Source organism: Rattus norvegicus, chromosome 7 (genome assembly GCF_036323735.1).
Source record: "Rattus norvegicus strain BN/NHsdMcwi chromosome 7, GRCr8, whole genome shotgun sequence".
NCBI lineage: Eukaryota > Metazoa > Chordata > Mammalia > Rodentia > Muridae > Rattus > Rattus norvegicus.
This window is the reverse complement of record NC_086025.1, coordinates 72721990-72748875: the sequence shown is the minus strand read 5'-3', so window position 1 is coordinate 72748875 and position 26886 is coordinate 72721990. Positions and strand designations below refer to the sequence as shown.

Genomic DNA, 26886 nt, shown 5'->3' with positions numbered 1-26886 from the left:
ACAAAGAGTTTATGAAATTCGTAGGCAAATGGTTGGAACTGGAAAATATCATCCTGAGTGAGCTAACCCAATCACAGAAAGACATACATGGTATGCACTCATTGATAAGTGGCTATTAGCCCAAATGCTTGAATTACCCTAGATCCCTAGAACAAACGAAACTCAAGACGGATGATCAAAATGTGAATGCTTCACTCCTTCTTTAAATGAGGAAAAAGAATACCCTTGGCAGGGAAGGGAGAGGCAAAGATTAAAACAGAGACTGAAGGAACACCCATTCAGAGCCTGCCCCACACGTGGCCCATACATATACAGCCACCCAATTAGACAAGATGGATGAAGCAAAGAAGTGCAGACCGACAGGAGCCGGATGTAGATCGCTCCTGAGAGACACAGCCAGAATACAGCAAATACAGAGGCGAATGCCAGCAGCAAACCACTGAACTGAGAAAAGGTCCCCTATTGAAGGAATCAGAGAAAGAACTGGAAGAGCTTGAAGGGGCTCGAGACCCCAAAAGTACAACAATGCCAAGCAACCAGAGCTTCCAGGGACTAAGCCACTACCTAAAGACTATACATGGACTGACCCTGGACTCTGACCCCATAGGTAGCAATGAATATCCTAGTAAGAGCACCAGTGGAAGGGGAAGCCCTGGGTCCTGCTAAGACTGAACCCCCAGTGAACTAGTCTATGGGGGGAGGGCGGCAATGGGGGGAGGGTTGGGAGGGGAACACCCATAAGGAAGGGGAGGGGTGAGGGGGATGTTTGTCCGGAAACCGGGAAAGGGAATAACACTCGAAATGTATATAAGAAATACTCAAGTTAATAAAAAAAAAAGTTGTGAAAGATGATACAAATAAAATTTAGAATATAAAAGCTAAAAAAAAAAAAAAGAGTAGTCTGTTTTTCCTCACTGAGATCTCCTTAGAGAAAACTAAATTTTTATTTGGAAGTGGTTGTCAGTTGGAGATGATGTCTGGCTTAGAGATGGTGTGTCCACGTCCTCCAGGTCTCGAACTCCATCCTTCACATCAGCGAGCGTTTTTAACCATTTTGCCCCCTTCAGAAAACCACCTCTCCAAAGCATCCATTCAAACACTTTCGTTTTGACTGCTGGACTTCATTTATTTTGCAATACAAACTTAACAGCGTTCTGTCTTGTCAGAAAATGTCCATCTTAAACATCTTGAAGACACCAAGTGAATCAGATCCCAACTTGCAACATTGTAGGATGATATTCGTCTGCTGGGCCTAGAAGAAAGATCTCACAGGAAAAAAGATGCTCTTGGTCCTAAATCCTTCATCATATATAAGCCTTTTATCTGCCCCATTGAAAGGCAGGGCTTGTCTGCTTCCCTTGTGATCTTTTTAGAAAGCCATTTGTCCTTTGAGTCCTCCAATGAAACGGGCTTCTTAGATGAGGCAATTACAGCTCGCCTTCAACCTCCTCTGTTCCTGAGAGCGCTGTGCTGCTTAAATCACTTTTTTAAAAGGAAGCTTGGTTTTAAGCTTGATTTTGCTAGATTTTATCAACTGGGAAAAGCTTGGGACTTTTTTTACTTCTAATCTTCATTCTTAGGCTTCAAGAAGCCTTGATCTGACAGGTGCAGCAGAAGCAAGGGTCCCAGGAGTGTTAGAGCACAAAAGCTGCAGTCTATGGACATTCATGCAGCATCCTACAGCAAGAACACAGAACTGCAGCCATGAATTGTAGGAGGGTGGTGCCCGGGCTGCGGGAATATTTGAGACACACTGTAAGGGCCACAGATGTCACTTTAACCTAGAAGTCTGGCTTTCCTCTATGTTGACTCCTTGTTGGTTTTTCTTTCTTTTTAATCTCTTCTCGCCAACACACATTTCACCATAACTCAGTCTATAGCTGATGTCTTCATTTTCCTATTTCGTAAGTAACTAGACACTTGAGCCAGCCCTCCCGTCCTGATCAGTATGTGAAGTTCTGGTTATAGTTGTATTTCTTTGTCCTCAGCAGTGATCTTTTCCACATTCCCTCACCCGTAAGAGCCTTCCTTGTAGCTTGCAAAGACCATATGACCCGCAATTTCACTCCTGGGTCTTTACAATAGAGAAACATTCACATGGTAGATATAAAGTATTATTTGCAAAAGAAAAAAAAGTGCTCTGTGGGGTAATGTATCAGTTAACTAGCCATTTAGTCTGTTCATACTGTTTACATCAAAATAACAAATTGCCCTCAGCAAATCCATAGTTTTATCTGTCCTTGTAAAAAGTAAAATTAAAATAAGCTACCGGGGTTGATAATGAATGTGATACAAAATGCTAAGTGGTTATTTTAATGTATCTATTCCCATTCTTCTCCAATTTCTCATTTGTCATTGAACAGGGGAAATCTTTCCAAATGTATTTCTTTCCTTGGTAACTACCAAGTTCAATTTAATAACTGTCAAATAGTAGTTTCCCCGGAAGGCAGGAGTGAGAATGGGATTTGGGACGGAGTACTGAGAGCATCAGCTACATCTGTCATCATCGTCAGCATCCTGTAGAACTGAGCCAGAGTGCTCATCTGTGCGTGCATGCCTTGTAACTAAAAAGTCGGGATGGGGATGCTGTTCTTTGAAATGCTTTTTAAAAATCAATACGGCAGACATTGTCTTACCTCAGTCTATCTCCACTTGTCACCGTAAAGAGGGGTCTCTTGGGTTTTCCTCTTCAAGAATATGATAACTTTGCAGTAAAATGTCCGAGGTCTGTTCTGTTCTGGAAGTCTCCTGATTCTAGATAAAGCCTTGATCTTTGGCTAAGTTTCCTTCCAAGTCAGCACTCTTGTAGCATTCTGTAGTCTCCGTTGAGGCAGTGATGACCTGGGGCTGTTCTGGTTTTACACACACAGGACGATCTCAGCCAAAACACATCATCAGGCCGTTAACTTCAACATTTTCGAGGGCATGGTTTGCCATGGGGTGCCCCTGGTGACTATTTCAAGAGGCAGAGTGGTGTATGAAGCAGGCGTTTTCGACGTCACAGCAGGACACGGGAAGTTTATTCCGCGACAACCTTTCGCTGAGTTCATTTACAAACGAGTCAAGCAGCGAGACCAGGTGAGCACACCACCACAGTGACCAGTGCGGTCTACTCACCCTGGGTGGCATGTTTGTTATTTATTGTTCATGGAGGTTGCACTATGTCAGCGTGTGTTTAACATGGTCTTGGGGTGTCAAGATTGACCAGAAGAGAACAGGCACATCATATTTCAATGAAAGAAATCCTAGCAGGAGGTTTGCAGACGTGTGTGTGTGTGTGTGTGTGTGTGTGTGTGTGTGTGTGTCAAAGTTTTCTCCACTTTCTTTTTTGGGGTAGGGCCTTGAGCAACCTATTCACCCTTATTTAGGTCTGGGTCTTCCACTCCGCAGGCATCCAGATGGATCAAGAGTGGGGTTTGTCAGAGACACCTGTGAGAGAAAGTTAAAGGAAGTGGGGAAACACTGAGAGGCAAAAACGCAGTTCAAGGAGACAGGAAGTGGGGAACACAGGTCAGATCAGGGAGAATCTTTAAGCTACCTCTGGAGGCTGCTAGCTCTTAATGGCACCAGCCATTGGCTGGGAGCTGCTGTGGAGGGCGTGGCCTACCTGACCACACACTATGATGAGTCTTAGTGCAGCAGTTGCGCCATGAAAAATGTGTTATCCTTACCTAAAACTTTGCAAGGAAGTTTCCGAGGGTAACCGCCAGGGGAGGCGTTTGAGGAAGTGAGATCGGAATATGTTCTCTCCCTTGCCTCCCCATGTCCTGGCAACACAACCAGAGCAAGGTCCCTTCATCCTTAGGGTCTGCCTTTCCACTTGAAAGTTAAACACCTTAACTATCAAATAAGAGTTTGAAATGCCAGAATTAATAAAGGTCAGTCCCATCTCTTTGACTTCTCAGTTTGATAACGGATTCTGTAACAAAGATTAGGAATCTTTGTAACCCTTCAGTGATTATATTATAAAAAAAAAAAGTATTTCGTCTTCGTTTAGCTTGCGTTTTTCATGTTTAGTTTATACAGTTTTAAATTCTTTTTAATTTTCACGAAATGGACTAAAATACTGTTTTAAAATTTTTAGATGGAAAAATCTACAATCTGTATTTTGAAGGTGGGGAGGCAACTCTGTACTCTCAGTTTGCACTAACAAAGTCACCCAGAGCTGTGGTGGCCTCAGGGGACATGCTTTCTGCTCTCTACCCAGCAGGCTTCACTCATGTTCTCATCCCACCCCCCACCCCTCGGGACCCTCAACCCAAGTCCTTGAAATGCATGGTTTCCTTCAGGAACTTCCCCTCTTCCCACTTTTCAAATATGTATTTCCCTCCCCCCAGACTTCTCTGGTTTCCAGCTCGTTTTGTTTAATTCTTTTTTAAAAGATTTATTTATTTTTATTTATAAGAGTACACTGTTGGCATCTTCAGATACACCGGAAGAGGGCGTCAGATCCCATTACAGATGGTTGTGAGCCACCATGTGGTTTCTGGAATTTGAACTCAGGACCTCTGGAAGAGCAGTCAATGCTCTTAACTGCTGAGCCATCTCTCCAGCCCTCATTTTGTATAATTCTTGTGGCCTCTTTGATTTCTGATCTAAGGGATTGTGATTTTGTTTGACTTAGGGACACCCAGAGTCCTCTACACAAAATGTCTCCACTTTTCAAATAATTTCCTAAGGTTTTGCTTAGGTAAACCAGTGCTCTTAAATACTTTAAATTCTTCCCAAATACCACAAATCTATCTCCCCCCATCTTTTCATGGTTGGGGCCACCTAGAACAGAGCCTAGGCCCCTGTTGTGCTGAGCCACTCCCTGCCCCTACACTGCCAGTGTTTAAGATAGTATTGAGTTTGCTGTGGGGCTAATTTAGTAATGTTGACACTGGCAGGTAACAAGTGCTAACTGTGAGGACACCAAGAGTTTTCTGATGCTTTGTGTGCTAAGAGGAAGCAGTTCTAACATTTAAGGAGTGAGTGTTCCTGAAGGCTGACTGTGACAGAACAGTGAGGTGAATATTCAAGGAACTAAAGCCTGTTCAGGAGTTGGAGAGAAGCCATAGAGGCATTAAGGGATCTGATGCAGCCTTCTAGCTTCCGTGGGCACCTTCACCCATGTGACACACACATAATGATTAAAAAATAAAAATAAAGTAAAGAGCCAATTCAGCAGTTAAGAGAGTGCATCGCTGTTTTTGAGGCCATGGTTCAGCACCTGTGTGAGAGATAACCAACCATCTGCAGCTCCAGTTCCCAGGGACTTGACATGCTCTACTGCATGCACACAGCACACAGACATACATGTAGGAAAATATTTATACTCATAAAGTGTTTTTAAAATTTTTAAGTACAAATAAGACATGAATCTGAAGGGAAGGGGAGGCAATTTTTTTAAAAAAAATTATTATTTTGGAATATGGGCAGCTAATCTTTCCCATAACTTTTCAATAAAAAAGAATTTAAAATTTGCATTCAAAGCCACTCAAGTAAGAGCTTTCACAGGAAGGAAAGAGAAACGAAAGAAATAAAAGAAAAGACCGAAGCAGCAGAAACTTAGATATTTCAAGTTTCCTAAGGGTGAAGTTACATGTTATTAATTTTTTACCAAACACAAAAGCTTTTTTATTTCAAATGCATTTTATCCCTGGACTTTTTTTGTATTTAGAGTATAAGAATAATTTTCAATGAAAATTGAAAATATGAGCCTTCCTTGAGATCTCTCTCTCTCCCTCTCTGTCTCCCCTGTCTCCCCATTATTAGCAACTGCAACCTTTTCTGGAGGGTTGGAGAATGTGGGCACGTTGTGCTCTAGAGAGGAATCAGACACCTCCTGGAGAAATATATGGTTTCAGGATCCCGCTGCCGCAGCTTTAAACTGCTTGTATCTCGGCAGCATAATTTCCCTTCTAGATAAGAGAAACGAGCAGATGGCTGACCGGGTCCTTGAAATGGGTATTTTCCATTCCCAACATCACACTTTGTCAATGCCTCTCTCACAGTGATAGTATGAGGAAGTCATTTAGCTCCTGTCACCACCTTCTATCCAGTCCTGACTCCCTCGATTGATGGCTAGCAAGCATCAAAGGCGGGCATCTGCTGGAGCTGATCTGGCTTGAAAGAGGCACGTGGTGCATCTCTGTCCTGTCCTCAGTCACTGGAACGGACAGCCACTACAACTGGGATGTTTAGGACAGAGGAAAGAGAGAGGGGGCTTGCTGTTAATATTTGCCAGACCACTACTGTATGAAAGGCAATTTCTCTGAGAACTGAGATCCTCCAAAGTCCAAAAACATTTTAAGCGTTGGCTTGAAACATTGGGGAACATTGAGTGTCCATTTTTATAGCTAGGTATGCCCAACCAAAACACTTCAAAATATAAACACTATATAAAACAAAACACTAGCTTCCGAGGGGCATCTGACCTGTGTTCTCCCTTTGCTTTACCTAACCATTCACATTGTCCAGCCAGTGATATTTATTACCCATCACTTAGGTGTCACAGTTTAATTCTCACAACCCTGGAGATAATGGTAGTGGTCCTGTTTTATAGATTAAGAAACCGAGGCTCACTATAAAGCACATTAATCATAAAGTTTTAACCCTACTCAGTCCCCGCCTATCTCTCCATGGGTTCTCAGTCTTCCCTCTGCAGCTCACGTCCCCTTCTGCTAACAAACTTAAAGAGGAAACCAGTCCCAAGGTGGGAGGGTTCCATGTCCACATTTTAAGAATTATAAAGCACATACGTTTTTATTGTTGAACCCAGGGGCTGCTCATGTTATAATGACTCATGGGAAAGCACTGGGTGGCTCAGCTTAATGTGGCCAACCTCCCTCCCCCAACTTCACCAGGAGTGGGCTGAACTTCTTTATGGAGGCTGTCATCTTGCTCTCTGTGGGTGGCATGGTACCAGTCATTCCATTGAGGTTGAAGGGGCCTTTTCTATTGTTCTTGCTATCTTCAGAAAGCCTGGCATCGCTTCATTTCTCTCTCAGTTGATAGTACAGTCACATTTCTATCAATTTACATGTTCCTCTTCCCCTGATCAACTAACCAAAAAGCGTTTCTGTAATTATGTAGATATAATGATGATTGCAATTAATGTCTATTCATAGCACTGCATATAATTCTCATTTTTGTCTTTCTATTAATGCATCACAATGACAATCATAATTAAATATGGTGAACTCAAATTGAACTCTCATCTGCTAAAATAATCCACCCATATTTCATTAAGCGAGGGGCTAATTTTGCTTTCCGCAGCACTTAGGGCACCTTTCACGTGTGCTTACCTTCGAACCATCTTATTTGATTACGGTACTCTTGAGATGGAAACTACTGGTGCTGAAGTGCGATTGCCAAATCTCAGAGAGACAGCAGGACCTGTACCAGGTGGGGTAACTGTCTTCAGGTCCCCAGTGTCTTGAGATGCAACTTGAGAGAGCTGTTGGATAATTTTCAATAATGTTGCTCTCAACAGAATGATAAACAGTTCTCAGGGGTCCAATATCCAGGAAGCCTCCCTTCATTTCACAAACACTGTTGATTGTCAGGAAGATTCAAGGGACTAGGATACGGGACACAGGAAGCCAGCAGTGATTGGTCCCATCCTACCTCTTTCACCTCCAGCTCCTAGTGCGTAAGTCCTCCTTTGTGACTCACCTTTTCACACCTCTCTGCTGTGGTTTTCTATAGCTTTGTGGATGGAATTGGAGAGATGAAGGCTAGAGATCAAGTTGAGAGTCACCAAATATAGATTTAAATTCCCAAGTCCAAGGTCACCGAGGCGACTGTGAGATGGTAGTGAAAGAGCGGTCTTACTGATGCGCAGGGAGCCCAACTTTCAGAGAACAAGTAAAAAACAAAACACCCAAGAGCTGGAGGAAGCTGGCCTTCGAGGCAGAGCAAATGAGAGGACAAGTCTCTAAGGCAGGAATCGGAATGCACTCACTGTGTCCAACCGGATCATCTCAGCCTTCACCCAGGCCCATGTATCTAATGCTTCATTGAAAATCTGCTGGGAATTAAGTATCCTTTCAGCAGGGGACATTGGGATGGATTCCGTGAACCAATACTGTATTCTCTGAGCACCGATGCCTGGTCCCGCTGAATCTGGGCTCTGTATTAGGCTGGTATCTCATATTTCACATGGAAATCTGTCATTGTGACTAGAGGAGAGGATCAAGACTCAAATTGCTAAAAGTGGTAGGTTACATTTACTTAGAAAACAAGTGTTCACCTCGGCAGTGCTGCACAGTGAGTGCCATTTTGTCGCAGTGAATATCCCTTGAGTCCCTGAGAAGCACACAGAGCAGGATGTCAGGGGAACATCTATCAAGAGTAATCTACCAAGCCCCAGCACATGAAGGTGGATGATTCAAGTCCAGTTAAGACAGAGCTTACCTACCTTTATGGAAGGGAAAATATCAAAAGGTTAAACTTTCTGGGAAACTGTAGGCTAGACCTTCATTGTCATGGATTCCTGCTCACCCATCCAACAGTGTGAAGGCTGTGCAGGGTAGGGTGACAAGAAGACACTTGAGAAGAGTCAATTTATTTCTAAGGTAGCAGTGTGGGTAGGAGTGGCCTCCGTCTCCTCCTCACTCCGGTAGAAAGTCAAGCCTTGTCCATCCAAAGTGTGAGGCAGATAAAAGTAGAACCTCAGTCTGGACCTGTCTGGTAGGTCAGAGACGTAGATGTTGTGACCAAAGTGGGACTACCAGACTACATGCTGTCCAGAGGCCTGGCCAGGGCAGGGACTGGACAGCTGGAAAGCAATTATTAGATTCCAGGTGACCTGAGACCTGGGCATTGACTGCAGCTAATTAGCAAGAAAGGACAGCCCAGAAAGTAATACATGATGGGTACAACAAAGGAACTTGGGGAAAATGGAGTCACTGTGGACCAGACCGTCTCACAAGAAGAAAGGGGGCTTATCTGGAAAACACCGTGACTCTGCTCCAAAGACAATTTTCCTCATGTTTTCAGCATATTGTCTATATTTGTCGTTAGGAAACAACAGAGTAACCTACCAAGCCTCAGTCTTCTGGGAGAGACAGACAAGGCAAAGGCAATTGTAGAACACAGTGGCATGTGTACCCAAGAGTCCCCACAGGAGAGAGGACTATTGCTTCAGGTCTGGTGTTTACCTGGGCTGAGCTATAAAAGACAGACCAAACGGAAAGAAAAGGTCTTGCATTTCAGCCTGTGCAAAAGCCTGAATTGTGGTTTCCAGGGTAGGTCCTGAGGCTGCAGCTGGGATCCCTGGAAGGGATATTTAGAGCATCTGGCCAGCCTATAGAAGAGCAGTTCTCAACCTGTGGGTCACAACCCTTCGGAGGGTCGGATGACTCTTTCACAGGGACCAGCTGAGACCGTCTGAAAACACAGACATTTACATTATGATTCATAGCCATCACAAAAATTAGTTATGAAGTAACAATAAAAATAATTTTATGGCTGTGAATCACCACAGCATAAGGAGCTGTATTAAAGGGTTGCAGCATTAGGAAGGTTGAGAATCACTGCTCTTGAACAAGCCTGCCATGAATGGGGAGGAGCCAGCACACTTGGTGCGTCGTCTTTCAAAGATGCTCAGGACACACAGAAAGGTAACAGGGGAGCACAACAAGAGAGTTAAGGTCCAGGGAGTGCTGTAGAAAGAGGAAGATGGAGCAGAGTCTGGGAAGGGCCAGGTCATAACAAATGCATGAACAAATGTGTGTTCCCCCAGAGCAGTCCCTGAAATGCACCATGGGTTAACCAAGAAGAGCCGAGAGAAAGGCAAGACCTACAAGTAGTAGGCAAGAGAGGGTGCAAAGAGAGTGTGAGAAAATCTTGGCTTGCTTGCATGTCAGGTACCTTTCCCACTCTCAGAAGTGTCCTGATTTGGATGATAACTACATAGGGTTCCGCCTACTGTGGCAGCTAGAGCCTGAAGTGGGAGAAGCGCGGGGATAAAGAACTGAGATGAAGGATGTAGTCAGAGACCATGGGGTTAGGGAAGTTTAAAGTTTCAGATGTGAAATCTCCAAGTGACCAGAGCATCATCTGAGTGGCACGTGTGGGAAGATTGGCACTGTCTGGCTGTTTGGAGATGAGGCTAGGACAGAATGAAGGAAGGCCGTGATGGAGACCAAGCAAAGCCCTCGTGTACCTAGAACAGGGGTAGGGCAGAGGCAGAGGCACTCACTGCCTGGGTCTCCAAATGCACTTCAGGAATGTGCGAGAGGGCCATGGGGAATAGTGTGGGATTTAGAGCGTGAGGCCAAGTGGAACATTTCCTGGCTTGCTTTCTTTTTCCTAGGACTTTTTTGCTTGTGTCTATGGGTGTTTGAATGTGTGTAGACACATGTTATACACATGTAGGTGCACATGTCATTCATGTCAAGGCCCAAAGTTGACCTCTGTGCCTTCCTCTGTTACTCTGTCACTTTTATTTACTGAGGGAAGGTCTCTCAGTTGAACCCAGAACTCACTGATCAGTCTAGCTAGTCAGCTTGTCCTAGAGAGCCCTTGTCTCTGCCTGGCTAGGGCTGGAATTGCAAGCAGCTTCCCCAAGCTTGAGTGGTAGGCACTTTGCCTACTGAGTCATCTCCCCAGTCCTAGTGGGTCTTTTCTGTGATGCAGATTAACACTAGCCAAGAAGACAACCCAGAGGGAGACCGAGGCTAAGAGGGTGATAGAGTTATTGCTCTCAGGATTCACACTAACTTAGCTATTCAAGAGGGTAGCTTGGGATTTACAAAGTTAGTAAAGCACAGGAGAGGTATGAATGTGTTCTGTTTCAGACCTGCACACCTATACCGGTGAAGCGTGCGCCCTACAAGGGAGAAGTCATCACATTGAAACCCAGAGAGACAAAAGAAGACGACACAGCTGGGACCAGGATGCAGGGCCATTCCTGATTTGGATGCTGGGGTTAAGCAAGTGCAAAGTAAGTGTTCTGGAGTGAGGAAGTGAGTATCAGCATATGATGACCAGCACGTAAAATTAGCCTCTTTCTTCCCATGCCTTTGAAGAGCCTACAGCTTCAAAGTGGAAGAACCCTGATAAAGGCCTTGGGGATTGGAACGTTGAATTGGCCTTGAGCTAGCTAAAGATTCATTCTGTAGAATTTTCCAGAGTATTCCAAGAGCCCAACAGAATCTTCTGAGTGCAAAGCAGCAGGCTTGTTCAGGCAGAGAGCCCTACCTGCTGTACTAAAAGCATGTTCTATGGTCAATATTTGAAAACCAAGTAGAACTTCATGTGGAAAAAAGATGAAATTTTGTATTGTAAATGCAGCTGTGTTCTATGATCTAGAATGCATAGACAAATGAATACAATTGAGGAAATAAAGGAAAATTACACAAGTTTTTGAGAAAGTTTTCTAGAAGTATTTGGCAGTGTTGACACGGAGTTTCCGGAAGAGTGTAGATTTCACAACAAGACTTTGAAACACTGTCCAGTCTCGTGTTGTCTTTGGACATACAGAGCTTCCTGTTTTCTGTTGTTCCTCTGCCAAATCGGTATTAAAGGACAGTGCTACAGTTCTAGTTGTCTTCATGAGGTCACTTCCACTGACTCAGTAAAATGCGAATTTTTGCCATTTGATGGTTATACTCGTGATGTGTACTTATATGCTTCTATACGTAGCAATCTGGGAGTCTTACACCAGCAGGCATGTCCAGTTTACTTCCTGTGGGTCAAAGGTCATTAGTACAGTTTAACACAAAATCAATTGTTTTCTTGGGAACTTGATTGTACATTTCTCAAGCATAAACTTTAGAGAGGACAAATGTCACAGGGTATTGTCTAAGGGTCAGACACTGCTGTTAGATGCTGACCGGGTGGATGGAGGTATATGTGTGTGTCAGTTGGATCAATGCTGGACTCAGGTCTGTTTTTTTTTTTACCTATTCTGGCACTGCACACATTCCGCTTTGATGGCCTGTGTGTCCTTGCTTAAGCTTTGTGACCACGGGAATTTGGACAGCACCGAGACAAGGCAGACCTGTCTCCCACACGCAGTGTGCTCTCTCATTGTTGAACATTGTCATTTTCTTTTTAACACCACCAGCCTCAAGCTTCAGATCTTCTGTCATTCCCACATTTCTAGTATTATTCATGTGATTCAGAAAGATTATATTTAAAATTCTGGAGATTAGCAAGGGAAAGAAATGGTGTTGGATGTGATCGTGCGCTACTTGGAGCTTTTGTGGGAGCCAGGGCTTAGTGTTTACTTTGATTAGAACCTTTCTTGGCACAAGCTTGAATCCTGTGTCTCTTTGTGAGGGAGAATGTTACACTGAGTGCCTTTTATTCTCTTCAAAAACAAAAGCAGAGTGAAGGCTCCCAGGCTCCCCTCCCCACCATGCTGCCAAGCCCTGGAGAAGCACCTGCCATTTCAACTCTCCAAGATCCTTTAGGAAAAATCATCGCTCTAGGCCTCTTTGATTTTTCTCTCAGAAGCAATAGCAGCCTGCCTCACCCTGCCTTTGTTGCTGTGGAAGATTGAGGATATAAATGAACATTATTGGGATGAAACGTCTGCATGAAGATTCATTGAAGATTCCTTTTTCAAATGCCATCTCTCCTTACCCTAGATTTCTTTCTTTGGGTTTTTAAAGATTTCCTTCTGGTGTAAAGGTTTTGTTTGTTTGTTTTGTTTTAATGTTTATGTTTGTTTTAAAAATCAGTGATTTTACATTTCATTGCAACTAATAAACATCTGGAGCTTCATTCTGCAGGCTAGTGTCTGAGTTCCATGTGTGTCCTTCTACCTAGTGGATAGGACAAGGACCCCGAGGATTGGTCTTGATGAGAGAACATAATTTCTTGTGTGTCAGTGTTACCTGTAAGCCAATTTCCGAGATGGGTCTCAAGAAACCAGATCTGGTACTCGACCACTAAATGAGTCCGAGGCAAAATATCCAATCACATGGATGGATTCAGGATTTGAGGGAATTAAGTGGAACTGGCATCACATGAGGATATCATGTTGATCTGTTCCTCCCCAACCCTCTCTTGTGTCTTGGTCCCTCTGTGCAGTAAGGCTGGGCTTCTCTTTGGATGTACCCACACACTTTCTGGCATACTAGCTCAGGAGAGGATGTGGTCCCTTTAAGGAAGGGTAGTCGGAGCTCAGTGTCATTTGCTCTGAACACACAGAAGAAAGGATGGTGAGCTGTACCTGAAGAGAAATCTTCAGCTCAATTAAACTGCAAATCCTTTTTTTCCCTCTGGTTAAAAGATAGTACAAAATGTTTTGTTTTTTTCCTCTGTATACTTTGCTCAACAAAGGCAGGTCTATGTTAGAACACAGACTCCTTTGCCAGTGAGTAAGCTGCTTTCTTACCCAGAAGTCAATTCTCACACATCATTTACTGTTCACTAGAAATCTCACCATCTCCTGGAGGCTTTCCAAAGTAGGTTGGTCCTTCTTGTATTCACTTCCATAGCAGGGCCCAGCATCCACTCCACCATTGTGTCTTACCTCTTACAGCACACATAATTTACTTCCCATTAGGGGACAAAAGTGATCAAGAGGTGGGTTTGAGTGTAAGGGAGGGTAAGTGTGGGTAGTTAACATGGTGTCATCCTAGATAAGTAAGGTCAGCATCCCCAGACTGTGGACTCCACACTATGCTGAAGCCAATCCCCAAGCATGCTCACTGAGGGACTGAGATAGCTGCTTGCTTCACATCTCTGACTTCTCCCCACTCCCTCCAGAAGCTGAAAACCCCTACAGGGAGGGGCTGGTCCAGCTCACTGGCCCTCCCTCCAACCCAGCACAGTGTGTAGTCAGTGATGGGCACTCAGTGGATACTTTACAATTTTTAAATAAGAGGAAGTAAAGGACTTCCCACCCAATGCTTCAGTGGATACAGATGAAGTGAGAGAGTCTTCGATGAGGCAGACACAAACCCTGGAGTCTTTTTTTTTTTCTTTTCTTTTTTTTTTTTGGAGCTGGGGACTGAACCCAGGGCCTTGTGCTTGCTAGGCAAGTGCTCTACCACTGAGCTAAATCCCCAACCCCAACCCTGGAGTCTTATACACAGCTCTCTATGAAAGAAGGAAATAACTAGAGGATTCCGTGGGCTTCAGCAAAGTCTTCAAAAATGCATATGGGATTCCCTTTGTATTTTCCAGATGGCCTGTGAGACAAAGCTCCTTTTCCTATTGAGTTTGATTGATCTTCCTAAACCTCTGTTTCTTCATTTACAAGACAAAAACAAAAAACCAAGAATGGACACAGGATACCCTGAGGCCCTATACAGTTTGCAAACACTAGTGCCCATTGCTGGCATTGTGATGAGTCAATAAAAATGGCTTCCAGAAAGCCTAGGCCGTTTTGTCCTTTCCTTGAAGTTCACAACATCTGGTAATACCAACCCTTTAGTGGTGGCAGAAGAATGGAAGCTATGAAAAGGAAAGTGGTGCAAGTCCAGGCACGAGATGAGGGCACTCAGCCATCCTGGGGATGTTAGTGGGCATGAAGGCCAGGATGTGGACACCATGAGCAGTATGAAGAGGGATCCAGTTGGAAGCTAGATGAAGCATGGAGGCAGCCACCTCTCGGCAGGCGAGCTTCTCCTCTACAGGAAGAGGCAGTGTAGGACTTGTCAAAGGCTGGAAAGTTACAGACGCTGCATTTGAACCAGCTGAGCAAGACATATAAACATCTTAAGTTTCAGTCCTTCTATTGATGAAATGCAGTAGCTGAGATTATTTTCATGCTTAAAGATTAATGTCTTAGTTAGAGTTCCCATTGCTGCAATGAAACACCATGACCAAAAAGCAAGTTGGGGAGGAAAGGACTTATTTGGAGTCTACCCCTGGAGAAAGTCAGGACACGAACTCAAGCTGGGCAGGAGCTGGTGCAGAGGCTATGGAGGGGTGCTGCTTGCTGGCTTGCTCCCCATGGCTTGCTCAGCCTGCTTTCTTTTTTTTTTTAATTTATTTAATACTTAATAATAATTCTTTGGTTTCCGGGCAAACATCCCCCTCCCCCCTCCCCTTCCTTATGGGTGTTCCCCTCCCAACCCTCCCCCCATTGCCGCCCTCCCCCCAACAGTCTAGTTCACTGGGGGTTCAGTCTTAGCAGGACCCAGGGCTTGCCCTTCCACTGGTGCTCTTACTAGGATATTCATTGCTACCTATGAGGTCAGAGTCCAGGGTCAGTCCATGTATAGTCTTTAGGTAGTGGCTTAGTCCCTGGAAGCTCTGGTTGCTTGGCATTGTTGTACTTTTGGGGTCTCGAGCCCCTTCAAGCTCTTCCAGTTCTTTCTCTGATTCCTTCAACGGGGGTCCTATTCTCAGTTCAGTGGTTTGCTGCTGGCATTCGCCTCTGTATTTGCTGTATTCTGGCTGTGTCTCTCAGGAGCGATCTACATCCGGCTCCTGTCGGTCTGCACTTCTTTGCTTCATCCATCTTGTCTAATTTGGTGGCTGTATATGTATGGGCCACATGTGGGGCAGGCTCTGAATGGGTGTTCCTTCAGTCTCCGTTTTAATCTTTGCCTCTCTCTTCCCTGCCAAGGGTATTCTTGTTCCCCTTTTAGAGAAGGAGTGAAGCATTCGCATTTTGATCATCCGTCTTGAGTTTCATTTGTTCTAGGCATCTAGGGTAATTCAAGCATTTGGGCTAATAGCCACTTATCAATGAGTGCATACCATGTATGTCTTTCTGTGATTGGGTTAGCTCACTCAGGATGATATTTTTCCAGTTCCAACCATTTTCAGCCTGCTTTCTTATAGAATCCAGGTCCACCAGCCCAGGGATGACACCTCCCACAATGAGGGACCCTCCCCCATTGATCACTAATTCAGAAAATGCCATACAGCTAGATCTCGTGGAGGCATTTCCTCAACTGAGGCTCCCTCCTCTCCGATGACTCTAACGTCTGTTAAGTTGTTACTCTTAAGCAGTACAACTCAGATACAATGGCCTAATCTCTGTGTCAGCCCAGAGGCATCCCCTCCTGCCCTTCCTTCACCTAGCTTCCCCCTCTTCTTTTCCAAATACCTAACACTGGGTCCCAAAGAAGGCACACAATATAATAGATTTCTTTTTGTCAAACCCATTCTCTCCTTTTACTTCTTCCTGGAAAATACCTTGTGGACTAGTGTTTTTTTTTTGTTTTTTTTTTTATATTTTTTTTTATTAACTTGAGTATTTCTTATATACATTTCAAGTGTTATTCCCTTTCCCGGTATCCGGGCAAACATCCCCCTCCCCCCTCCCCTTCCTTATGGGTGTTCCCCTCCCAACCCTCCCCCCATTGCCGCCCTCCCCCCACCAGTCTAGTTCACTGGGGGTTCAGTCTTAGCAGGACCCAGGGCTTCCCCTTCCACTGGTGCTCTTACTAGGATATGCATTGCTACCTATGAGGTCAGAGTCCAGGGTCAGTCCATGTATAGTCTTTGGGTAGGGGCTTAGTCCCTGTGGACTAGTGTTTTTAACAGAGCGACCCTGCCATCGTTTATTGAGCATTTGCTGTTTGCAGGGCACCGAACCAGACCCTTTCTTTTAGTTGCCACTGCCCCTGCAAAGCTGCACTGAGCAGCACAGGAAAGAGCTGAGGGAGTCGGCATTGGAGGACTGGAGTGATCTTGGGAATGAGAGGCAGTGAGCTAGAACTGTGCTGCACAATGAAAGCAAAGTCAGCAATGAATCATGATGTGCGTTCATGGCCGGGGCTACGTCTGTTTTAAGAGCCATCCACAGTGAATCAGCGGTGCTTGTAAACTTACAAAGTGCAAGGGGCCTGGCCTTGGGACACTGAGACAAGGGTGTTTGTATAAAAGCTAGAGGGGTAGAGCATATTAGCTGGGGGTTTTCAAACTGTGTGTTTATTTGTTTTCTTAGTTTTGCCTTATAATAGAATGTAGTCTCCAGAAGAACACAGGGCCTCTGGGTTTTTCTCTAATGAAACCTTAAAAGTGTTCAATAGATTCTAAATGGTAATCCCTACTAGACCTCCACCTATTATGTGCCTCCACCCGGGGGTATAAGCTCTGTGTGGACTCTATCACCTTATCCTGTTAACAATAAGGTCACAATGAGAAAATCAAAACTCAGATGGGCTTAATAACTGCCCAATGTGTTGGCATTTGATGTTCTAATGCAAATGTAAGTCAGACAGTTCTCCATCCCCAAAACAGGAAACACAAAGAACCCACAATCTCAGAGAGGACAGAGTCGTTGCCATCCGGAAGAGAATACCTATCCAGCTACTCATAGCTCTGAACACCATGTTTTACGCCGGTGGTTTAGGTTCCAATAGCAGCATCTATCAGCAGGGACCATGGCCAAGGAACTGAGTCACTGCGTCGATGCAATCAGCAGTAGAGTCAGTCTATGGGTATGGTGAGGCAGAGGCAAAAGCACACAGAGCAGCCAGCACAAAGCCGGAAGGGAGCGCGCGGGCACACCGGAAGAGAGCCTAGCGGGCGGGCCAAGTGAGCACTTGGCACATTCTCCAGCCTGTGTCATTCCCCTGTCACTGCAAAGCCCTGGGAAGGTACTGCAGGAAACCAGGTGTCACCACAATCTGGTGGCTACTTAGCCATCTTCCGGCTAGACCTGTCACAGACTTGACTGTCCTGGTGCACTCAGCTCCCTCAGGCTCCCTCCTCCGGCAACCCTGTTCCTGCAGCCATTCTTAAGCATGTCTCTCTGCACCTCAGATAAATGAGTTAGGAGTTATTCATGCTCCTGGCCTCTACCTCCCCAAGTTCTGCTTTCTTAAGTGGTTTGCAGCACTCTGTGAGGCTTCACGCCTCGGGGCCAAACTCACTGTAAATAATTCACTTGGGAACTCTTGTTGCAAGAAGGCTTGTTTTCCATTCTTAAGGAACACGGCACACGCCCACTCCGATCAATATTTACTGCTCGGCACAGGCATGTGGAGACAGGAGAGGTTTACAGCACATTGGATAAGACAGAAAAATGAGTCTGGGGGAGGGAAACATTGCAATGGAGCCATCTGGGAATGCCTGGCCAGCCTCCTGGAGTGCAGTGGGCAGCTCAGCCTGTGGGGCTAGGACCTCAGGGTCCTTCTGAAAGAAGAGAAGGAGGTTCGCCTCTGAGGATAGGCCTGTTGCCTTGTTTCATTTTGTTTGTAGACAACAAAGGACAAATGACAATTCTTTAGACTATGCAGTTATGGTCCTGGATCTGAAGACTGAGGAGAGAGGACAGACACGGCTTGATTTTATTGTGCACCGCAATTCTTTACTGGATGCTGGTGTAACTGTCAACAAGAAAGGATTCAGGAAGAGTGGATGGTGGTGACCCTGAGACTCAGTCGCAGCGGGGCAGTGCCTCCTGCAATAAGAACACACAGCATTGGCAAGGTGACTATTTGGAGAGGACTTGGTATCCACACTTATCAGGATGTATGCAGTCTGGGGAAGTCACTTCCCTTTTATGAACCTTGGTTTCTTGATCTATGAACTGGAGACAGTAACATTTCCTCTGCTTCCTTGTCTACATTGTTAAAAGAACCCAAAGAGATGGCATTTGTGAACTAGCAATGACAGTGTAATGTGTGCAATAGAATGACAATCTGAACGCCATGCTCAGTCACCTGCTCTAGAAATTGCTAGTAAGAGCAGACATAGAACGAGAGAAATTAGAAAGCAGTGGGGGAGGGTGTGAAAATAGATGAATGAGCTCACAGTCACACAGAAGGGCTCTTCTTCCAGGAGACTGCCAAGGGCTGGAGAGAAAAACGTGGGCAAAAAACGAAGGTGAGCCATGGCTTCAGGAAGTGGAGGTGTTGCCCTCCCCGCTGGAGGAAGCTAGAACTTTTCTTTGTTGGCACAGAGGCTTGGGGTTAGGGTGACAGCTCATAATGTGGCACTTTCTTCATCAATCCACACTGAGGGTCACATGATCCACCCAGAGCCAGACGTAAGCACAGTAAAGCCAAGGCTAGGCTGAGCATAAAAATGAGAGAGAAGAGGCTGCAGGTGGGTGGACCAGCAGGGTGAGTAAGACAGGCAGTATAGGTGAATTCTGTGGGACAAGGCTAGAACGCACAGAGGGTAGCCTCAAGGGAGGTGTCGTGCCACAGTGGAGTTTGTTGGCAAAGGAGGCCTAGAAGGGGCAATTCGTAGGATCACAGCTACAGGGTAAAGGGAAGCTGGCTCTCTGGAGTGAGATAAACTCTGCTCAGAATGTCAGCTCCTCTGTAGCCTTTGTGCCAGGGCCTGCCATTCCGAGGGCACTCTTAGTCACGTCAGTTAACTGACAGATGAGAACAGGCGAATTGAAAGTATCCAGCAAACCAGGCCCCAGACCCTAGTTATTCAGAAAGTTGAGGCAGGAGGATTATAATTTACTGAAACCACATCTCAAAATAAAAATATAAGTTAGCAGACTAAGAAAGTCAGTTGGAAACCTAGCATCTGCCAGGTCCTTGGTTCAACTGTTAACACTACAAAGAGAAATAAATTAACAATTGAAAAATACCTATAAATTCTGAATTTGAACCCTTTTTGTGACTTGGGCAAAAATTAGCTTTCTTTATTAACAGGGACCACTTCTCAGTCCTTAACAAACAATGTCTTCTGTCTTGTTCTATGTTTTGTACTGTCGACTCAAAGCAAAACAGTAACAGCCCTCACCTAAGACAGAATAAGAGTTTATTCTAAAGCCGAATTTGTTTGACCATGGACCTGGAACCCAGATTTAGCTTACCCCAAACTTCATGCTCCAACATAGAAGCAGTTTCATGAAATCTTATACTTTTATATATAGAGAAAGTAATAGTAAAGATTTTTTTTAAAAAAAAATACATGAGAGAAACGGTTGCAGCAAGAGGGGGAAACTTGCCTATTGGCCTCAGAAACTACCTGATGGCTTTCTTAGCTTTGGGGTTGGTGGAAACCTGTGGTCTGCTAAATTTATATATTCCAAAAGGTCAGGTCATAGTATGTTAGTTCTGACACAGAGGTGGGCAAGAAATGGGACTAAAGCTAGCCTGAGGCAGGGAAGTGACCCTGGACCTACAACATTCCGACCTCTGTGTAGATGTAACTTTTTTCCAGAAATATTCTCTTCTCTTCACCCCCCTTCTCTGTTTGTCTCTGTCTCTGTCTGTCTGTCTCTGTGTTTCTATCTGTCTGTTTCTATCTCTCTTTCTCTCTGTTTTGGTCTGTTTATGCTTCTCTGTTTCTCTCTGTGTGTCTGTCTCTGTGTCTCTGTCTGTTTCTGTCTCTGTCCATCTGTCTCTCTGTTTCTGTCTTTCTCTGTTTCTCTCTTTTGTTTCTCTCTCTCTCTCTCTCTGTTTGTCTTTGTTTCTATCTCTCTGTGTGTGTCTGTCTGTCTCTCTGACTGTCTCTGTGTGTCTGACTGTGTTTCTCTTTCTGTTTCCGTGTGTCTCTGTCTCTGCTTCTTTCTGTGTGTCTGTCTGGCTCTCTCTGTGTCTGTCAGTTTCTGTCTGTCTGTCATCTGTTCTCTCTCTCTCTCTCTCTCTCTCTCTCTCTCTCCCTCCCTCTCTCTCTCCCTCCCTCTCTCTCTCTCTCTCTCTCTCTCTTCCCCCCCCTCTCTCTCTGTGTGTGTGTAGCTTCAAACCTGAAAACAACCCCACCTCAGCTTCCCAAGTGTTATAATTGCAGGATTATGCCATCACGTCCTGCCTCACCCATTTCCTTCTCTTTATGTGATACAGAAGTTCAGAACTGCCACGCTCCATTTAGTGGCTTGTTTCCATGGCAACTTGTTTCTGCATTTTGCCATTCTCAATCTGCCTGTAGTGCTACGCCGGATTCCAGCTTCTAACCACAGCAGCACTCAGCCCTGTCTACATCCTGTCCTGATGCACCGTGTTTTCAAAGGAGCACTGTCTTCTCAAACAATTCATTTAAACATATGATGGCAAGGTCTTTAAAAAGTAGAAATAAAGAATTTCTTCACACTCGCTAGTCAAGCAATCACTTGTCTTATTAGTCATTTTGATTTTCTTATTCAAGGCTGTTTGCTTCAGGTATATCAAATGTGATGGTTTGAATAAGAATGGCCCTCATAGACTCATATATGGGAGTGCTTGATATCCCCCACCCCACCACCCCGCAAAGATCTCTTGAAAAAGAATTAGAAGGTGTGGCCTTGTTGAAATGGGTGTGGTTTTGCTGGAGGAAGTATGTCAATGGGGGTGGGCTTTGACATGCCCCAGTTCGCTTTCTCTTTGCCTCATGGTTGTGTCTACACACGGCCTCTCGCTATTGCTCCAGTGTCTGCCTGCCTGCGGCCATTCTGCACAACATGGTGGTGATGGACTAATCTTATGAAACTGTAAGCAAACACCCAACTAAATGCTCTATGTTATAAGCTGCTTTGGCCTGGTGTCTCTTCACAATAGAGCAGTATCTAAGACCTTAAAAGACAACTGTAGAAAGGGTCTCCGAGAGATACTAGGCTCCAAACATCTCTGGCTCTCAGAGTTTCTTGACACCTTCCATGGTGATTAGACTGTTAGTGTCCCCATTCTTAGTGATGCAAACCAGGACTTCACCTCAGGCACATGCAAAAACAAGAGTCACGGTGGGAATTCATCTTTGTCTCACTGGTATGCTTTCTAACGAATCCCTATAGTTTGTTTCTTCTTTTCCCATGTACGTGTACATACTTGAAGGCCCGAGGTTGATGCTGGAAATCTACCTCCATGCCTCTTTCCACTTACTCTTTGAAATAAGATCTGCCCATCAGTCCCAGAGCTTGCCAACACGACTAGTTTCATTCGTCAGCTTCATTTCTTATCTCTGCCTTCCAGAACTAAAATTACAGGAAAGCTACCACATCCACCTGGCATTTATTTGGCTTCTAGGGATCTAACTCTGGGTCTCTTCATGCGGGGCAAGCACTTTAACGGCTGTCTTCCCAGACCAGCTTTGTGTTCTCTAAGTCCTTGGCATCGTCTCCCACTTTACTAAGCCAAATCTGCTGGGCCGTTAGCCTCTTCTTACTGTTCTGGACCATGATTTGCATTGAGTTTTGTTTCTTTTGTTTTTGGCTTCTTAGCTATAAAACTGCAAGACTTTTAAGAGGTGCTTGGATGCAGGCCCACAAAGGCTGATTGGCAATCAACTTGCCTTTTCAGAACGAATTTCTATATTTTCTAGCAGACCAGTGTGCCATTTGCCCTTGGCCGTCAGTGCGGATAAATGACCTTGTGTTCCTAGTCTACGCTGTGAGAAGTCAGGTTTAGTCACCTGGCCTCAATAATACAACTAGAATGAACAAATTCATAGTAAAAACCAACGCTATGGGATTTATTCAGTGTGGCCACTTTGGAAAAATGATAAAGAGATTCAATGACATGCTTCAAATTCACTTTCAGGGTTCTGAAGTGAAATTGAGGTTTAAGTAAGGGCCAGGGATATACATCTCTAAGTATGACAAGATGAGGTGCTACCCACCCATCCTTGTCTGGGCTTCATTATCCCAGCAAGATACGCTGACAAGTTCTCTGTGCTGTATGAAATCTCCTTCCTGGGTGTCAAGCTTCTCCTTTGGCTGTCACCAGCCTTTATTACCCCTCCTTCCCCAGTGTGAGATTCCTGGAGGAATCCCGGTTTCTTGAGATTTGTTCTGTCAATAGTCTGTAAGCTAAAATAAGGAACACAAGTTCCTTTCAAGATATTATTCCAGCCAGAGTTACATCTCCACATTGGAATCATTCACTCGTACAGGCTCTGTAGTAGCCACTTCCTTATTGTGAAAAAACACCATGACCAAAGGCAACTCATAGGGGAAGAAAAGATTATTGAAGCTCGTGGTTCCAGAGGGATAAGAGACCATGGTAACAAAGTAGAGTCATGGCAGCAAGCGACAAGCATGGTGTAAGGGCAGGAGACCGAGGGCTCAGAGAGCCAACCAGCAGCAGGTGAGGTTTTAACTGTCAAAGGTCACTTCCCACAAGGTCACACCTCCTAAGCTCCCTAAGACAGGGGAAAAATTAAAATCACAATGCTATAAGCCTAGAATGCCAATGACTTCGGGAAACCACCAGAGGTTGGAAGAGAAAGGGAAAGAAGCTTCTAGAGCTTTTGAAGTGAGGACAACCCTGCTGGCCTTTTAAATTGGGCTTTAAGACTTCAAATTCCTGAGGGCATATATTTCTTTTACAACAGGACCCAAGGGTTGGAGACACTGAGCAAGTCAAATGCTACTAGAGCTAAGAGGGGCTGGAGAGATGGCTCAGAGGTTAAGAGCACCGACTCCTCTTCCAGAGATCCTGAGTTCAATTCCCAGCAACCACATGGTGGCTCACAACCATCTGTAATGGAATCTGATGCCCTCTTCTGGTGTATCTGAAGACAGCATACTCACATAAAATAAATAAATTAAAAAAAAAAAAAAAAAAAAAGAGAGCTGAGAGGTGTGAACCAGCCTCCAAAGGATGGGAAGGTGCCACATTGCTTTTATTCTTCTGGCTGTTTTTTTTTTCCATCCTCAACAATGAGTTCTAGAATTGACCATAAGACATTCAACACAGAACTTTAGAGGCTAGCTGGATATTTGCAGCATTTCTGGGATACATATTCCTAGCATCCAATGCAGGGGCAACTGGAGAGCCAACCCAGACCTGCTGTGAACCTCTGGCCTCCCCACATAACTTGAACATGATTGCTTAGGGTTGCCTCTCCCTACTGCATGGGCAGTAGGCGATTTGGGTATTGGTTGTGATATGGTAACAACCATATGTGTGTCACACACACACACACACACACACACACACACACACACACACACACACACTCATTGCTAATTCTTCAGGGAAAAATCCTCAACAAACTGCTTCTAAATTGTTGTTGTTGTTGTTGTTTACGGAGAAAAGGTTCTGAGGACTGAGATGCTATAGCAGAGATGGAACAGACATAGCAGTTGCTAGAGTGATGACAGTTGCCTTAAGGGAAGGAGACTTAGAGAGTGCTTCATTGATGGCGCTGCTTGGGGTTCAGACACAATGGACTACCAACAAAGCTGGCTTCTAATCTGAGAAAAACAAGAAAATATGTGGACCACCGACTGCTGTAGGGAGTCGGCTTCTAAGCTGAAGGATGAGAAAGACAGGCTGATGGAGTTTTGTAGAAGTCTGAGGCCATTGCCATTGAAGCAAATTGATAAGAAGTTCTATAGCTAACCCAGAGCCAGAGGAAAATCAGAGTCCAGGACTCCTTTATAGTCTTATACCCTTTTAAAATCGTAAGTCAAGAATGAGAAAAGGCAGACAGTTTCACCCAGAACTTCTAGATTTTGTAGAGTCCCATTTTCTAGCTGACTAAGATACAAAATCCCCCAAAACAATGGAGCAGAATCCACAAGCTAAAGTTCATATCCTGGGCTCGACTTTGTTTTAAAACACATTAAAATCCAATTTTATTTCTAACATTAACAATTAGACCAGTTCCCATAATAATCTGGGTCTCTGAATGTTCTGGCAAAAGCCAGTGGCTCTGTGGGAAATGGAGTAAGGGCTTCCTCATCCTGCAGATGAGGTACAAGAGGGCTGCCTCACACATCTGCCAGGCTTTAGGTTACACTGTCTACTTGGCCTGGAGTTTGCAACCCCTGGAATGGGCCTGGGGTACAGGAGATGAGGTGGAGGATGAAACAGAGTCCAGAGCCCCTGGCTGACAGTGGAGATGTTATATTACAGAGTGCAGGAAAGGAAGTGGGCAGAAGAACACAGAACAAGATGGACCAGAAGAAAGCCAAGGTCACAGAAGCAAAAGGTCTTGTTGAAAATCCAGGGACAGAGTTTTCATCTATTTCTGGATAAAAGAACAGGATATGGGAACCAAAACTGTGGTCAGTTCTCTAATGCCACACAGCTCGATGACTTAGGCAAAGCATCCTCTTCCTATTTTTAACTAGATGGAGCTGCGTCAGAGGACCTTGCTGCTGACTAATCTTGTCAAAGCGTCTTTTTCTGAATTGCATAAATGCCGTCTACACAGGCTGAAGAACACTGGAGAGAAAAACTGTAAAGTCGGCTGCACACGGGACGCGCTATAAATAGTGTTGTGAAGAGGAACAGGGTGTTCCAGGTCATGGCTCTCTGGAAGTTCTCTAGGATTTCATGGTTGAGCCACACAGACATGCAAGGAGAAGTCATTCATTGGGCTAAGCTGAACTAATGGCCAGCGCGTCCCCATTGAGTCAATGAGGGCTGCCTTTATAGTGTAGATGGTAGGAACATTTATGCAGATTTTCCAGCAAAACTATTTTCTACTTGTATACCCCTTCACTACTAGTAGGCATTTCATCGGAGGGAAGCAGTCAAGAATGAGTTCAAAGAACTTTCTGGCAAGAGCTACATCCTGGCCAACAACAAGACCTTAGTGACAGCAGCGAGCTCGGTGGTCATGAGCCATACCCCATCGAAGTTCTCTGATGGGGTGATATTGTGATGTAGTGAGGCTCTACTGCAGCCTCCGCCACACCCCAACACTCAAGTTCACAGACAGGGAAAGCCCATGGTGCAGCCTAGAGTGCCAGGGGAAGAGACAGTGCCCAAAGCTCCGCTGCCCACAGCTGCCCACTCACTGGAGTTGGCGTGCAGATGCCTTGACCTCTCAAAAGGTGTTATGGTGGGGTTCTCTCTCTCTCTCTCTCTTTCTCTGTGTGTGTGTGTGTGTGTGTGTGTGTGTGTGTGTGTGTGCGCGTGCACACGCAGCTGGCTCTCTACTGTTCCACATTGGTAATCACAGACTGATAGTGTTCAGAGAAAACCATAGCACATCTATTTGTGTTGTTGTTATTGTTATTGTTGCTGTTGTTGTTGCTGCTGTTGTTGTTGCTGCTGCTGTTTTTGTTGTTGCTGTTGCTGCTGTTGTTTTTTTTTGTTGTTGCTGCTGCTGTTGCTGTTGCTGCTGTTGTTGTTGCTCCTGCTGTTGTTGTTGTTGCTATTGTTGCTGCTGCTGTTGTTGTTGTTGCTGCTGTTGTTGCTGCTGCCGCTGTTGTTGTTTCCGTTGTTGTTACTGCTGCTGCTGCTGCTGCTGTTGTTATAATTTCCTGGATTATAAACATAGATACAAGCAGCATACACACTACTTGTATTGCAGGAGATATTATTAGCAATCTAAATAAATCCTTTAAACAAAAGAGCTGAGTTCACTTAGAGAATGTTTAAGTAAATGACAGAGCAGAGCCTATGGAAATAGGATAGAACAGTGGTCATACACAAATGATTGAAGCTGGACAAACGTGGCATTGCAAGGACTCACTTGGGGACACCCAAATGTCCTAGAAACATCAAGGAGTTTGTTGGCTCTACTTTGAAAACAAATTATTTTATCCAAAGAAGTCATAGAGACTCCTCTGATGTTCTGCCGTGGATTAGTCTTTAGGAATTCCTGATCTAGGCCCTTTATCTCCTCATTCAACATGAAAGTAATAAGGTTTGTGTGTGTGTGCGTTGTCATATAAACATATATGTATATATACACATTTGGGGACACACACACACACACACACACACACACACACACACACACACACACACAACGAGGTCTCATTCTGTAACCCTTGCTGGTCTATGTAGACCAGGCTGGCTTTGAACCTACATCCATCATTCTGCCTTTGCTTCTAAGTGCAGAAGTCACAGACACACCCTAGCACATCCAGCTGGGATGATGTGCTCTTTATGTAGCTGCATGTTATTGATGGGCTGCCTGTACTAATTATTGTGGTAGATAAGCAAAGAAGTGAGACATATGTTCTCTATTCATAAGAATGTTAAAATCTAGATGGGAAGCCAAGGTAAATTATTCACCCATGTGTGATGTATTATTAAAAGCACACAACATCTGAATTCAGAGGAATGAGTCATTATCATAAATTAGGATAATCTGCAAAGTCTCCATTCATTTGCTTTTCAGAGATAGAAAAAA

General features: G+C 44.7%; 1 protein-coding gene across 4 annotated transcripts in view; it reads left to right on the top strand.

Moving 5' to 3' along the window:
* Positions 1 to 26886, top strand: part of Dpys (dihydropyrimidinase) — a 106618-nt gene that overhangs the window by 65308 nt on the left and 14424 nt on the right. The window contains exons 8-10 of one of the 4 annotated variants that reach the window (XM_039079859.2): positions 2871 to 3078; positions 10788 to 10933; positions 12323 to 12727. In XM_039079859.2, coding sequence (XP_038935787.1) covers positions 2871 to 3078; positions 10788 to 10904 — 325 coding nt within the window. In that variant the 3' untranslated portion in view covers positions 10905 to 10933; positions 12323 to 12727. Of the gene's footprint in view, positions 1 to 2870; positions 3079 to 10787; positions 10934 to 12319; positions 12728 to 26886 lie in introns of those variants that run through there. The other 3 variants (NM_031705.2, XM_039079861.2, XM_039079862.2) reach the window with 3 other exon arrangements.